The 13,043-nt window shown below is 36.9% G+C and overlaps 1 protein-coding gene across 1 annotated transcript in view; it reads right to left on the reverse strand.

Annotated features, from left to right (window-relative positions):
* Positions 1–13,043, reverse strand: part of LOC142348731 (uncharacterized) — a 33,763-nt gene that overhangs the window by 11,543 nt on the left and 9,177 nt on the right. The window contains exon 3 of the mRNA XM_075400200.1: positions 11,717–11,850. Coding sequence (XP_075256315.1) covers positions 11,717–11,850 — 134 coding nt within the window. The remainder of the gene's footprint in view (positions 1–11,716; positions 11,851–13,043) is intronic.

Here is a 13,043-nt window from a genome sequence, read left to right on the forward strand (position 1 = left end):
ATTGGGATCTTTTTCGCATAAGAAAACAGGTTCGTTCAAAAAATTTGAAGAAATTGATACCGATACAGGTACATGAGTACCAATCCATGATGTTGTCGCTGTGTTATTGATTTCCACCGATTGAACACATATTGCTTCGAAGTCGAAGACGACAAAATTTCTGAAGAGGGTATGATCTTCTGGATAAGCGATTGAGAAGTTGTCAAGCTTCTCAAATAGTGTTTCCCGCAAAGAATAAGCACCTCTCGGATAGACATTTTTCACTCGTTCTTTACAAGTTTTCAAGTGACGGTTGAAGTTTCCTGAATGGTTGAAAAAGACATCACAGCTGGGACAACGAAACTTCTTGAAGAATTTGTTGATATCATTAACATAACAGATATGATTGTTGTATCGAAGCAGTTTAATGTTTTCGTCATATCGTTCAACGCTGCGTCGAACAAGTTCACCAATAATTTCACCGTCTTCAATGTCAAAATCATAGATGAAAATGTTTTGTTTGATTAGTTCTTCTATTATTGGAATTTGATCAAAGGAAACACCTGTGAAACTTTCAGGGTCGCAACCGCCTGCAGCAATAAAATTGTGAAATATTTTTGTTGCATTTGGTTCAACATCTACTGATCGAAATAAATGAATAGCAATTGCACGGAATAAACACAAATTATCGTTATATGGTTCATTGTGTCCATTTGAAACGAGACAATTTACTTCAGGATTCCTTAACAGGGGCTCTGGAAGAGGCGAATCAGTACAACCCATAGGTATATTCGTAAGAAGCGCTACAAAAACGGTAACATTTGCAATTGCAGTGAATCGCCATTTTGAGTTTTGACGTTCTTGTGTACATGTTTCAACGAAGTCAAGTTTCTCAATTTCGTTCTGCAAGTTCAATAAATCGTTTTTATTGCTTACCAGAAAAGCTCGGTCCAGCAGTAGGTTATTTTCATGCGGATAATAATATCGGTAATCGTTTGTCTCTATATTTTGCAACAGAAACCCTAAAGCTAGGTTAATCTTTGCAGCACAGTTGAGGTTTGCAAAAACTTGATCGAGTTTTTCATTGATCTTTTTGGTGTCCAAATCAGATAAACTGAAGTTGAAAATTTCCTGTCTGCCGTGCTCAGCATGCATATCGTCAAGTAAATGCTGACGCGCTGCCAGTTCTTCCTTCAATGACTCGCTATCGTTGTCAACTTTCTGCATAATCTCACGAACACGGCTTGTACTTGAGGACCCAATTTTTGTGCTAGCTTGATGTACTTTTCTGCGATGAAGTTGAAGTGAGTAGAAACTTGGGAACTGTTTCTGACAGACAACACACTTGTTCAGTGTTTTACGAACTTTTGCTCCGTGAGCCTTCGCAATATGGTATGACAATTCTGCAGAATTTTTTGTCGCATAATTACAATTCTTTTTCTTACAGTAAAGCGTGCCCATCATACATGTCTACCTGTGGCGAGCAATATGGGCCTTTACAACAGATTTTCCACATTTTTCACAGTTGAAGGGTAGATTTCGATCTTTTGCAGGCATTTTGTTATAACTGGGTAAGTTCAACTATGGAAGAAGCAAAGAGATTATTTAATTTTTGTCGGAAGGAAATGTCAACTGAACCGCAAAATATGAATAAACAAATGTCTCTCAAGTTCTGCAGAAATCAAAAGTGTATTCATGATTACATGCGAACAATGAAGTTGAAATTTCTTTGTTACTAAAAATAGATTTTATTTCGAGTCGTCAACCAATCACAGCAAAATTTGCAGAACTTCGGGAAATTGCGACAGCCATTATTCGTGTACAGAACTTCGACAACCCTGATTTGTTTACTTAATGTCTAGACAGAATTTGTTCACAAGCAATGAAAACAACCAAAGTTTACCACAGGTTTACGATCGTAGAACTTCGGGAAAATGAGACAGCTTTGATTTGTTTGCGGAGCTTCGGAAAAACCAGACAGCCTTGATTTGTTTACTTAATGTCTAGACAGAATTTGTTTACAAGCAATTAAAATAACGAAAAATTTAATGAATTTTCATCTTAGAACGACCTTGAAAATTTGTTTACACAGTGTTCTCAACTAAAACCCACTAATTCATAGAGGTAAATCATCATTTGTTCACTCAGTTTACTCTCTTACTATGGTTGAAGCTATGTACGAAAACAGTCCCGAATACTTCAAAAAATTTCAAAAACGATTCAAATACACTATTTGCGACACAGAACCAAAACTACAAGATTCTGGAATAAAAAATTATGCGTACGGTTATCATTCATCTTCGACCGTTATTGATGGTTGTTCCTTTGGTTCCAGCCATTGGCATCTTATTTTTGAGGATACAAGTTTAGAAGATAAAAATGTTTTTTCTTCGTATGCTTCTGTGCCGATACCTTGTCTCGTGACCTGTTTCAAATTTTTTATTTTGCCTACTGAGAAAAACTTTGTTACTCGTGGTGCTATTGTTTCTCGCTTTTATGTCGCTGTGGAGTATTTATCAAAGTTTAATCATGTTTCAACCAACAAAACTAAAAAACAACTTCCTTTGCCCAATCCTGTGAAAAAACTCTCAACCATTACTACAACTTCTAACAAACATGCTTCTACTATCCCCGATGTAACTATAAAACGATTTTGTCAACTAATGCATGGTGAACATTCATCTTCTCTCTATCAGATTATGGATATTCTTTTGAGTGGAAAAGGGAGTTTTGTACGTGAGACTTCAGACTATTTAATGAACTTCCAGTTCTGTAAAAATTCTAGTGTCTAAACTTAAGCTGTTATAGAAAAATTTAATTCAATTTTACTCCATATGTTTTACAAATGCTAGCAATTGCAATTCATTTACATCTGGTACAAAAGGAAATTTACTGCTATAAAAATAGTGCGCAATATAGATGCAAAATAAACCACACAGTTGTGAGTCTGCTGATTGCAGGGGGGATTGAATATCTCTTCTGTGCTCCATAACATCCATCATCATATGCAAATCAGTACATTGCTGTAAACGGGAGAAATTATCTTTGTAGGCAGTCAGAGGTAGTGCTAACGGATCTGCAAAGTATAGTACGGGGTATGTGTAGCGTTTGGCAAGCATCACCCAATGCGTTCCAAAAGAATCAGCTCGTGATGCGTTTACAATTATAAAACTGTTAACAGGTAAATTTAATGGATAATTGTCAGCGGCATAAACACCTCGAAATTTGTATTTGAGATGCTTGCACTTTTGAACATGAATATAAATTTGATCTTCGTCCATTAGTATGCGTTCATAGGCAGAATATTTTTGGATACGTTTCTTGCAGAGTCAATATACACCGTAGATGATTTTTCACCGAGGAAGAAAACTTCAACGTTGTTTGTTAAAGCTGTATCAAATTTTAGCTCGATCGATATAGACGAATCTGTTAGTTCAGGATGAATAAAATCATGTGTGGCTTCTTGCGTACTAGTCAGGTCGAAAACCATTATAAAATGGTTTGAAAATTCACTCGATGGTATTCCATGACCGTTTTCTACATAGGCTAATGCGCTCATTGAATTGTAGTACAAACGTTTGTTGTCAATTGTTGACATTGGTGTACCGGCTGTAGCGAAACCGTTTCGGAACACTGTAATCTCACGCAGCCCAAATTTTCGATAGTTGAAGGGATTTATTGTGTTAGTTCCAATGAAAGCATCACCAGCACACAATGCAATTATAAGTCGTCTTATGGGTTCTTTTGTAAAAATATCTTCGTGCTTCCTACTTTGCTGCCCCGTTGTTGCAAGAAAAGTTTTTGTTATCGTTTCATTGTATCGATATATTGCAGGTGTTCTCAAAAGTGTTTTCTCAATGGCTCCGACTACGTTGTCAGATACAGTCATCTTTCTAACAAAAAGATTGGCTTCGTCAATTTTTACTTTGTAGTTGTTGACAGCTGCTTCACTTATAGTGGCAAAATCATCTTGTGACCTTCGGAAAGAAAGTATCAGGGTAACTCCGCTTACTAATTGTTTCTCGCACGAGAAAAAATCAACAGCTAGTTTTCCATAAAGAGTAATTTGAGCTGATTCTCTCGCAGCCTGCTTTCTTGTATCTTTTAATGCATTAGCAATTGCTCTAGGGTTTGCTTCGTACTCATAACCTTGACACTTAAACCAAGTCTTCTTTGCATCTGTCCCGTGCGAGAATTCTGTTTCTTTGAAACTTTTGTGAGCATAGTGTCCATTGGCAGAAGAGATTTTTATTCCATTTGCAGAAACAGTGCAGTCAGCAAATAGGGAATGAAGGACTTTATTCAGAAAAAATGCGGCATCAGTATTAGCGGGATCACCTGCGTCATATCGTAAATCAGTTCCATCGACATTTTGTATTGGGCATTTGATTTCCAAATAAATTTTTTGCAAGTCTATGAAATTATTGCGATCACCTACCACTTCAAGTGACGATCCGGAGGGAGAATAAAGCGGCCCAGTTTTTTGTTCAAATGATTGATCAAAGGTAACAAGCAAAGGCGGTTTTTCAAATAAGTCTAATGAGCTGTGAGTGGCTTCGGAAGGTATTACAATATTAGTTCGCATTTCTGACTCGAGAGAAAAAATCCAGTCGACTCCTTCTTGGCTTTGGTTTTCGAGAAATGATTTTTTTAGTGGAACGTTTTTTGTGCTGTCGAGGTTTAGCAAAGTGTTGTCTTCGACGTCTAATAGCTTGCCGGCCTCGTGTTTTGCGCGAATGGAGAGAGCCACCAATTTGTTTGCGGGCTGTTTTTACAACCGTGCTTTTCAACGCCTGCTTTGCCGACTTTCGTTTCGTTGCTACTTCTACCAACTCAGGTGTACCCTGCACTAAAAGCTCTCGACCAATTCTTTTGGCAGCGGGCCATATAAACTTTCTTGCCAATGGTAGAGCAACTCTTCCAATACCTGCAGCGAGGGCTCCAAAGCCACTACCTCTTTGACGATAATGACCGGAGAAATGTGGCATTGACTGTGATGCTTGGTTGCTGTAGTAAGCTTCCATTTCACTTGATTTTTTGAAACTTTAAGCTTACTATCACTTTTCTTGTTCCAGTAAATGGAATGAGTTTTCCGGCTTCGTTCCTCAACTCCACTTTAATGTTTTGAATATTGTTAGAAAGTATGGGCTTGTAATCCAGAATTGTAAATGACTTGTGATGGATGGGTGTAACGATATTTATGCTGCCGTTTCTCAAACGTCTTTCAGACTCAATGATTTTAATTACAGGAGCTCTCACGTCACCTATATTCTGATAATCTATGATGTCTATGTAGACAAATGTTAATTGTGAGCCACAGGTTATATCGACTGGGAAATCACTCTGGTGTCTGTTGAGAGTTGTGTCTGCTTTGTATCCAATATGAATGTATCCATCATGCGAGTTGTCTTTTATACCCTTGAAGCCGAGAATACTTGGAACTTCTTCGTTTTCAAATGATAAACCCTCATTTGCTCCGAATTGCAAAACCAGTTTATGAGTAATTTTGTCAAAAGTAAAATCAAACTGTTTCAAATGAGCAATTCGCCTAAGTTCATCCATGAGTTAATCCAAAATAGTGTAAATGCCTTTGCGAATTTTTCTAAGGTGTCCACTGCGATTATTTGGGGCATCGAGTTCGGCTCCCGTGTTTACATAAACGACCAACAGGTTTGAATTGACTTTGTTAATGTTTGATGGGAAGGATTTTGAAGATAAAGCTACTTGCCATTCTCCTTCCAACATAAGTGGTTGAGCTAACTGGTTACGAAAATTTGCCATTGTGTTTTCACTGAAAATTTCCATTGATGCGTTGGATATTAAGTCGATTGTGAATTCTTTAGCGGCATTCATTTTATTCGTCTAACACGTTTACTTGGACTAATTCCGGTTCATAAAATTTACCGTGAATTATAACGTTGTCTGCATCTATAAGATTGTACGTTGGTGGACTCACAGTAGCAATTTTGAATATCGTAAATAAAATTCGTTTGTGTAATTTTGTTTATAACCTTTTCTGAATTTTTCGTCAGGCTTTGCAATCCGAACAAGGTCTCCTTCTTTGTATTTTGGTTTGTACTTTTTTGTGTCCATTGCTAGTGATATTAAAAATGGTTCATGTTTTTTGAACACTTTATTAGGTGCTAATTGGGTAACCCGGTTAACACGACTGTTTATTGTATTTACAAACTGGGGCAAATCTTTAATATACGTCCAAGTCCATTTTTCCTCCAAATGTTTGTAAATAATGTTTTTAAGCGATCGAATGTTCCTCTCTGCAAATGCCGACTTGGTTTCGTTTTCTGTTGTATATAAATGAATTCCTTTCTTCTCACAAAACTTTTTGAAGTCTCCTTTAAATTCTGATCCCTTGTCTGTCCATACTTTCTCCGGCTGTTTCTTCTTGATCATTTTTTTGAAGGCTTCAACAGCATCTTTTGCATATAAGGCCTTCATTGGTTGAACTCGTAAGTAACGCGATAAAACATCCACAGCCACTAATAAATATTATACGCCATTGTTGTGTTGGGCAACTTTATCCATACACGCATCATCAACCGACCAGATTTGGTTTATTCTGATTGCAACAGCTTTCAGTCGGGGGAAACTTTTCCTGAATTGTCTGTATTTCGTGTAGGGGGCTTTCGACTGAAGATAGCGAACAATTTTACCTCTGGTATAGCCACTAGCCTTCTTTAAATTAGCAATACTACCAAATGCAGCACTGACTGTCGTGTACAATTTGTCTAACTGTTTAGCTTGAAAGGAAGTAATTTTCCCCGAGGCTGGTTGGTTTGATTTCTTCTTCTGCTTCTTCAAAGCTTCCCTCATCGTTGTCAGAAGCTTTTGCTTTTTTTCTGCGGGATTTTGAAGCAACTTCCTTGTCTGACTCATATTCCAAAAATTGCAGCTTCTCTTCAGATGATAAATTTAGAAACTTTTTGGCGTATGTGTTACAAGTCAAATGCGGACCAATATCGAGAAGCGCTAAAACACTGAATTGTTCAAAAGATAGTTTACAAGTGGTTTGCTGTAGATTGTAAAGAAATGTAGCAGCAAGAACTTCCGTATTTGAACCTTTGATAAGCAATATCTTTGATGAGTCCAAGGACACAGAATCCGTTTCTTCTATTATCTCCAGTATTTTTCTCGCTCTTTCAAATTTTATCCCCTTCAAGATTCTAATATCATTCAACACTCCTTGTGTGATAGTTGATGTGTTGTCAATCGTAAATGATTTTTCCATAGACTCGTTTATTGCACCTCTATCATCCACTGAAGCGTTAGTTTGCTGCTCTGTATCCTGTTGCGAGGCAGGGGGAGCTGATGGTGACTTGTTTTTTTGCAGAAGCGATAACTGCTTGGCTGGGTTGTGAACATCTTTGTTGCTGAGTAATTGAGATATATGAGGTTGTTCTCTTGTATACATCTGCTTAGGTATTAACACAAACTAGTATGCATTTTGTTCCAGATACTCTATGCAGGGTAATGCTATGAGTTGAATGAGATTGGTGCCCGAGGGAGATTGAATAAGTTTTAATCGTTCTGTTTTCCCTATTTTCCTGTTCGAAAGTTGACGCAGAGTTTTTTCAAGTTTTTTCAGTTCTTTTTTATTGACTGGAACAACTCCAGAGAGTACGTTCATCACACAATCACTCAGAAACCAAATGAAGTCACCGTCACTAAATAATCTGAAATCATTGTTGGAGTTTTTGTTTGTACTATTTGCCCATTGCTTGGGCATAAGCAAGTGTCTCCTTTTCATTCGTAATTGGTGTAATGACTGCTTCTTGTGCAGGAATGTAAAAAATTGAAGGATCAGGTCCAATAATTTGTGATGCAAATCGTAAACCCTGACTTGTTTTTGGATCCAGATCAATGATTAAACGTCCGTATGGCTCCGCTGTTGCTAATTTGTATGCGTCCTTGAGTAATTGGAGACAGTTCAACTGTTTTCCAAGGTATTCGATCTGTTGAATGTCACGCAGTGATTTGAATAAAATTATATGAGTGGTGTTTAGGTCAATTGTTCTCGACCATTTGCTTTGATTAAACAAATTATGCTTCACATATATAACATGAAGTTTACGATGGCGTCCAGACGTAGCTATTTTTACAAACTCTTTGTCATTAAAAATTTCCTCGCATGAGTCGTCAAATATAAGAAGACAGTTCGAAAGATTTTCCGTTATCTCCAATCCTGAATATTTGATGAATTCAATGCGTGCTATACTACCTCGCATTTCCCTGAACAGTGGTTGGAACTCCTTGTAAAAGTAATAAATTTTCTCAAAGCGCGGATAAAAACTGTTCCCCTGCAGCATGTGAAACATCAGCTCAGTTTTACCGGAACCGCTGGGTCCAACAATTGACATGAATATCCTGTCATGTGTCAGAATCACTTTGTTCATAGTTTTGGATTTGGTAAAATATAACCAACTAAGCTTGACATCAATGCAATCCAAATTGATTTTTCTTCACAACTTTCTGACAAAAGAAAGAATATAGTGAAGCAAAGGATGATCATTAGAACTATGATACTGACTTGAACAAAAAATATTACTTCAGACCGTGGCACCGATGAGTTGGAACAGCAACGCCATGGAGGTCTCTCTTTGTTGTTTACATCAAACACTAAATTGCTGACACCCGCATCAGCCTCGTCTCTTTGATGCATTTGAAATAATTTTTTGCCTCAAAAGTTAATTGCAACAAGAACGATACAAAATATCAGATATGTAATTTATTCATTGTTTTCAATGGGCAACTGTTTCATATACCAGAAATCAAACAAATTGAAACCTTTCATGTGACTTTTTATTTCTAGTTTATAACAAACAGTTGATGAGTCATTTTCTTTATACGATGGTTGACTGAAGACTTTCTCAACTTCGGGATGCTCCAAGACATAAACTCGCAACTCATTTGGCATCTCTTTCAGAGTTAGCTCACGTTCCGGTAGTAATTTTTTCAACCTAAAGGGAGGAGCTTTTCTGTCCGCCCATTGTTTCCAACGAGGGATTCGCTGCTCTGTTGGTGCCAGCGGTGGCTTCTCGGTTGTTTTGTTTGTAGCCATAATTGAATTGATTCTGCAGTTCGCGAGCTCTCTGTTTATTTTTCACATACAATTGGAAATGAGAGAAGTTATCAATCACAGGGAGGAAAGCTCTGAAGCTGTCTAGTTCATCTGGAGATAGCGTAATTGTTGCGAAGTAACGTTTTGCTGCTGTGCTATACAGCGGGTTGTAGCGGGGTTGTTGTGCAACGCCGGGTCTGCTGTTGAAAAAATTTTCTCGCTTCTGTTGATCAACTGAATAATTGTTCTGTATTGGTACACAGGGATCTTGAACTCTGTTGAATAATACTATCGGCTGATCGTCAAGAGGAGTCAAGCAAGTAAATATCTTCAAATTGTCTGACAGATAGGTGGTCAGTGTTGCCTCTTCTCTGTGCATCACTTTGTGTCCACTGTGAAAATATTCTGGCTTTACGTTCTGCACAATGATTGAACACTTGACAGTTTGCTGTAAAATTATTGGAATGTAGACTGCAAGAAGCAAATGTTTCCTCTAGAAGTATTTCTGAAATGCGGGGACAATTTAAATCTTCTGGATTGTAAACTTTTTTCTGTAACAACTTGCTGAGGACCTCACACTTTTCGGTGCCTTTTGCAAAAAAAAATTTTCCGGGTAAATCGGAAACTGAAACTTAAGCAAACTGCTTTCAGGTCACTGTAAGGTGTATCGCCATCGTCCCAATCGAGGCCGTGCAGGTTGTGTGTCAACCAAATAACAGTTTGTTGATCGTGTGCCAGTAATTCTGCAAAGCTAACTGGAGGTTTGGAAAATATTGTATCGTAGTAACTGCAACACAAGCAGAGTTCTTTGATAATGCATCCAATTGACTTCAGTTTGAAACCTTCGAGATCGAGAACAACAGTATTTGCGGACTTGCTTCCAAAATTTTTTCAGCATTCCAGCTCACGGAATAATTGAGAATGGAAAATTTTCACTGATAGCACAAACAGTATTCCTGTCAAATGTCCAAAAAGACAATTATTTATTGGTGAATAACGGAAAGCGTATACATATCCAGGACCATTGTTCCTACAATCTTTTACGAATCCAGCTGCATCGTGTAAAGCCGCATGAAGTCGTAAAACTTTGCTATATTTCAGTAAAAGATTTAGTCGTGAATTATCAGCTCCTATTAAACCACCATAGGGTCTGAATTTAAGTGCTATTTCTCCGTCAGTTTCTGGATCTAATAATGCGCAGGCTGCAACAAAATATAACTGACGACGTGATATGTGACTAAAATTTTGATTACCTCTCAGTGATACAGTTTTTCGTGAATCAACTTTATGTCTTCTATTCCAATTGTATTCATTACTAAGTGTATACTGAACGCATGGTCTTGCAGCTAGAAAGTTTTATTTATTCAATTATGATTGGCTGTCAACTTGAACTAAATCATCTGTTCTGATTGGTCGGTTTTGTTTCTCAAACTCTTAAGTGTTTCTCAAACTGAACATGTTTGAACACGATCTTTTCTTTCTCTGCTTACTCCATCCTCGAGTATATCATTTATTAGTTTAAACATCCACAAACAGGTGAGTCGAATTATCTTTGTTTTAGTCTATGATATGTACTCATTTGTGAACATAAATTTGCATGACCACAAGTGAGTACATACTTATACAAGAAATTGTTTGCTTTTTCCGCCCAAGGTTGAAGTACATATGTGAATGTGTGTGTGTTTGTGTGTGTGTGTTTGTGTGTGTGTGTGTATTTATGTATATATGTATGTATTTATGTATGTATGTATGTATGCATGTATGTATGTATGTATGTATGTTTGTATGTATGTATGTATGTATGCATGTATGTATAGGGTAAAAATTTTTTAGGGTAAAAAATTTTTTTCCGACAACTTTTCTTACTCAAAGAACATGTTTCACACAATTATACATTGATTCAAACCGAAAAAACGCAAAAAAAATATTTTTCAACCCCATTTTTCAAAATTTTTTTCAAGTTCTGATCCCCTAAATTTGAAATTTTTTCCAACAACTTTTTTCAGTCACAAAACATGTTTCAAACATTTTTACGTTGATTAAAGCCGAAAGAACGCAAAAATATTTTTCGACCCCATTTTTCAAAAATTTTTGCAAGTTCTGATCCCCTATAGGGTAAAAATTTCAACTTTTGAAAAAAATTTCCGACTTTTTTTTATTCACAAAACATGTTTCACAAATTAGCGGTAAATTCTCAAATATGAAAAACTAGTTCTGAATACTTTTATCATACACAAATTATGTAATCGCAATGCTAGCAATAGCAGTGCTTAATTTATATCACTGTTCTAAACAAACAAACAGACGCCACAGCAAACAATTAGTCGTAACAAAAACTGGGTCATGCTTGTAAACAAATTGAACCAAGTTACAATCAGCCGAAAGGTAAAATAGAAGAATTTTTTCGAAAAAAAAATTTCGGAGCTGAGCAGAACCTCAACGGGGGTGGACACTATGTATTAAGATAGGGAATGCAGAAATTGTCCCCCTAGGGGGACGCTTAGGGGGACATTTAGTGCGAATTGCATTAAATGTCCCCCTAAGTGTCCCCCTAGGGGGGACAATTTCTGCATTCCCTATCTTAATACATAGTGTCCCCCCCCCGTTGAGGTTCTAGTCAGCTTCTTCTACTACTGAAGAATCTATTATCGCAAAAGTCACCTTAATGTAATTAAGTTGCTTCCCCGTGGCGCTGTAATCTTTCGCTGAATCTAAATAACTGCGTGGTGACAATCCATTCCGGGATCCATAGTACCGATAAACGGCATATTGGTTGTAGCAGCAGCTTCCGCGCTCTGAAAAGATCAAACGGATCCAAAAAATTCAAAGGTCAAGCTTTTAATGAAAATTAGATTACAAAAACCTGCCTGTATTTTCAAAATAATTACTTTATTTCCATCTTCGAAATATTTTTCCCGCAATTTCCAGCAAAATGTTTTATATTTGGGACAGAAGACTCTGGTGCCATGAAATTACAGATAATGCTGTGATAAAAAAATGCTGTTCAATAATTTGTCCTAATTTTGACAATTTTTGTTTGATTCAATCATCCAGATTTCGTAGAGGGTTCCAGTTAACGAAACAATTGGATCGGTTATTATATTGGCCATAAAATTAGGCTTGTTTTTAGAGGTTGCAAAATATTGCTCCTTAAAATTCTTTAAAATCTTTTCTTCGCCTAAATTGAGCAGAGAAGCGGTTCACTTTAATTTGTCGACCGTTTGGCCATAATAAAAATCTCAGCCTTAAATGCCTGATATAATTTCTTTTGTCTGATAAAATTTCATCAATATTCAAAACGTTAGTTTCATCGAGTTCTAATTATAGTTTTATTTTTCTCCTATCAAATAGGTTCTCCACTCCGAGGTTTGTTCTGAACCGCTTTTCATGTATATAGAAGTGACTTGCAATTTCATTATGAGAACGTTCTACTGATGCACATCATTCTCGGAGCTACCTGAAAACGTTTCCCCGTATCGGCCAAAAAAAGGTTTTTTTTTTTAATGATTTTGTAACTATTAGGAAGATTCCATATAGGATTCCTTGGCTCTAGCTAACCCTGCCCCTCCCCCCTCCCCCCTCAATGTTAGGGGGCAAAAAACTGTAACTAACAACTTTTTTGCTATCGTAAATAATTTGAAATTCAAAAGAGCAACAGAGTCCGTTCCTTATAACCTGAATATCTACAATCGTTAGCTGCAGCCACTCTTGTAAGGGTCAATCATTAAGGATGAATTGAAGCTCAATTTAAAAAATCTGATTCTATTTTGACTTGAAGGTTAGAATCAAATAATTGAGGGATCAAAGTATGACCAGGCCGTAAAAGTAAAAAGTATACAAAAGACACTGAGAGCGAAACTGAGTAGAATCAATTAATTTTTAGCGTTCAAGGTTTCAAAGTTCAGAAGTTTTCCTATTGCAATAAATGCGCTATAATTTGAGAAAGTGCATAAGTTATGTCTCTGCAACAATAAAATTCATTTTTTGT

The sequence above is a fragment of the Convolutriloba macropyga genome, chromosome 10 (assembly GCF_964194025.1).
Source record: "Convolutriloba macropyga chromosome 10, txConMacr16.3, whole genome shotgun sequence".
Classification (NCBI taxonomy): Eukaryota; Metazoa; Xenacoelomorpha; order Acoela; family Convolutidae; genus Convolutriloba; species Convolutriloba macropyga.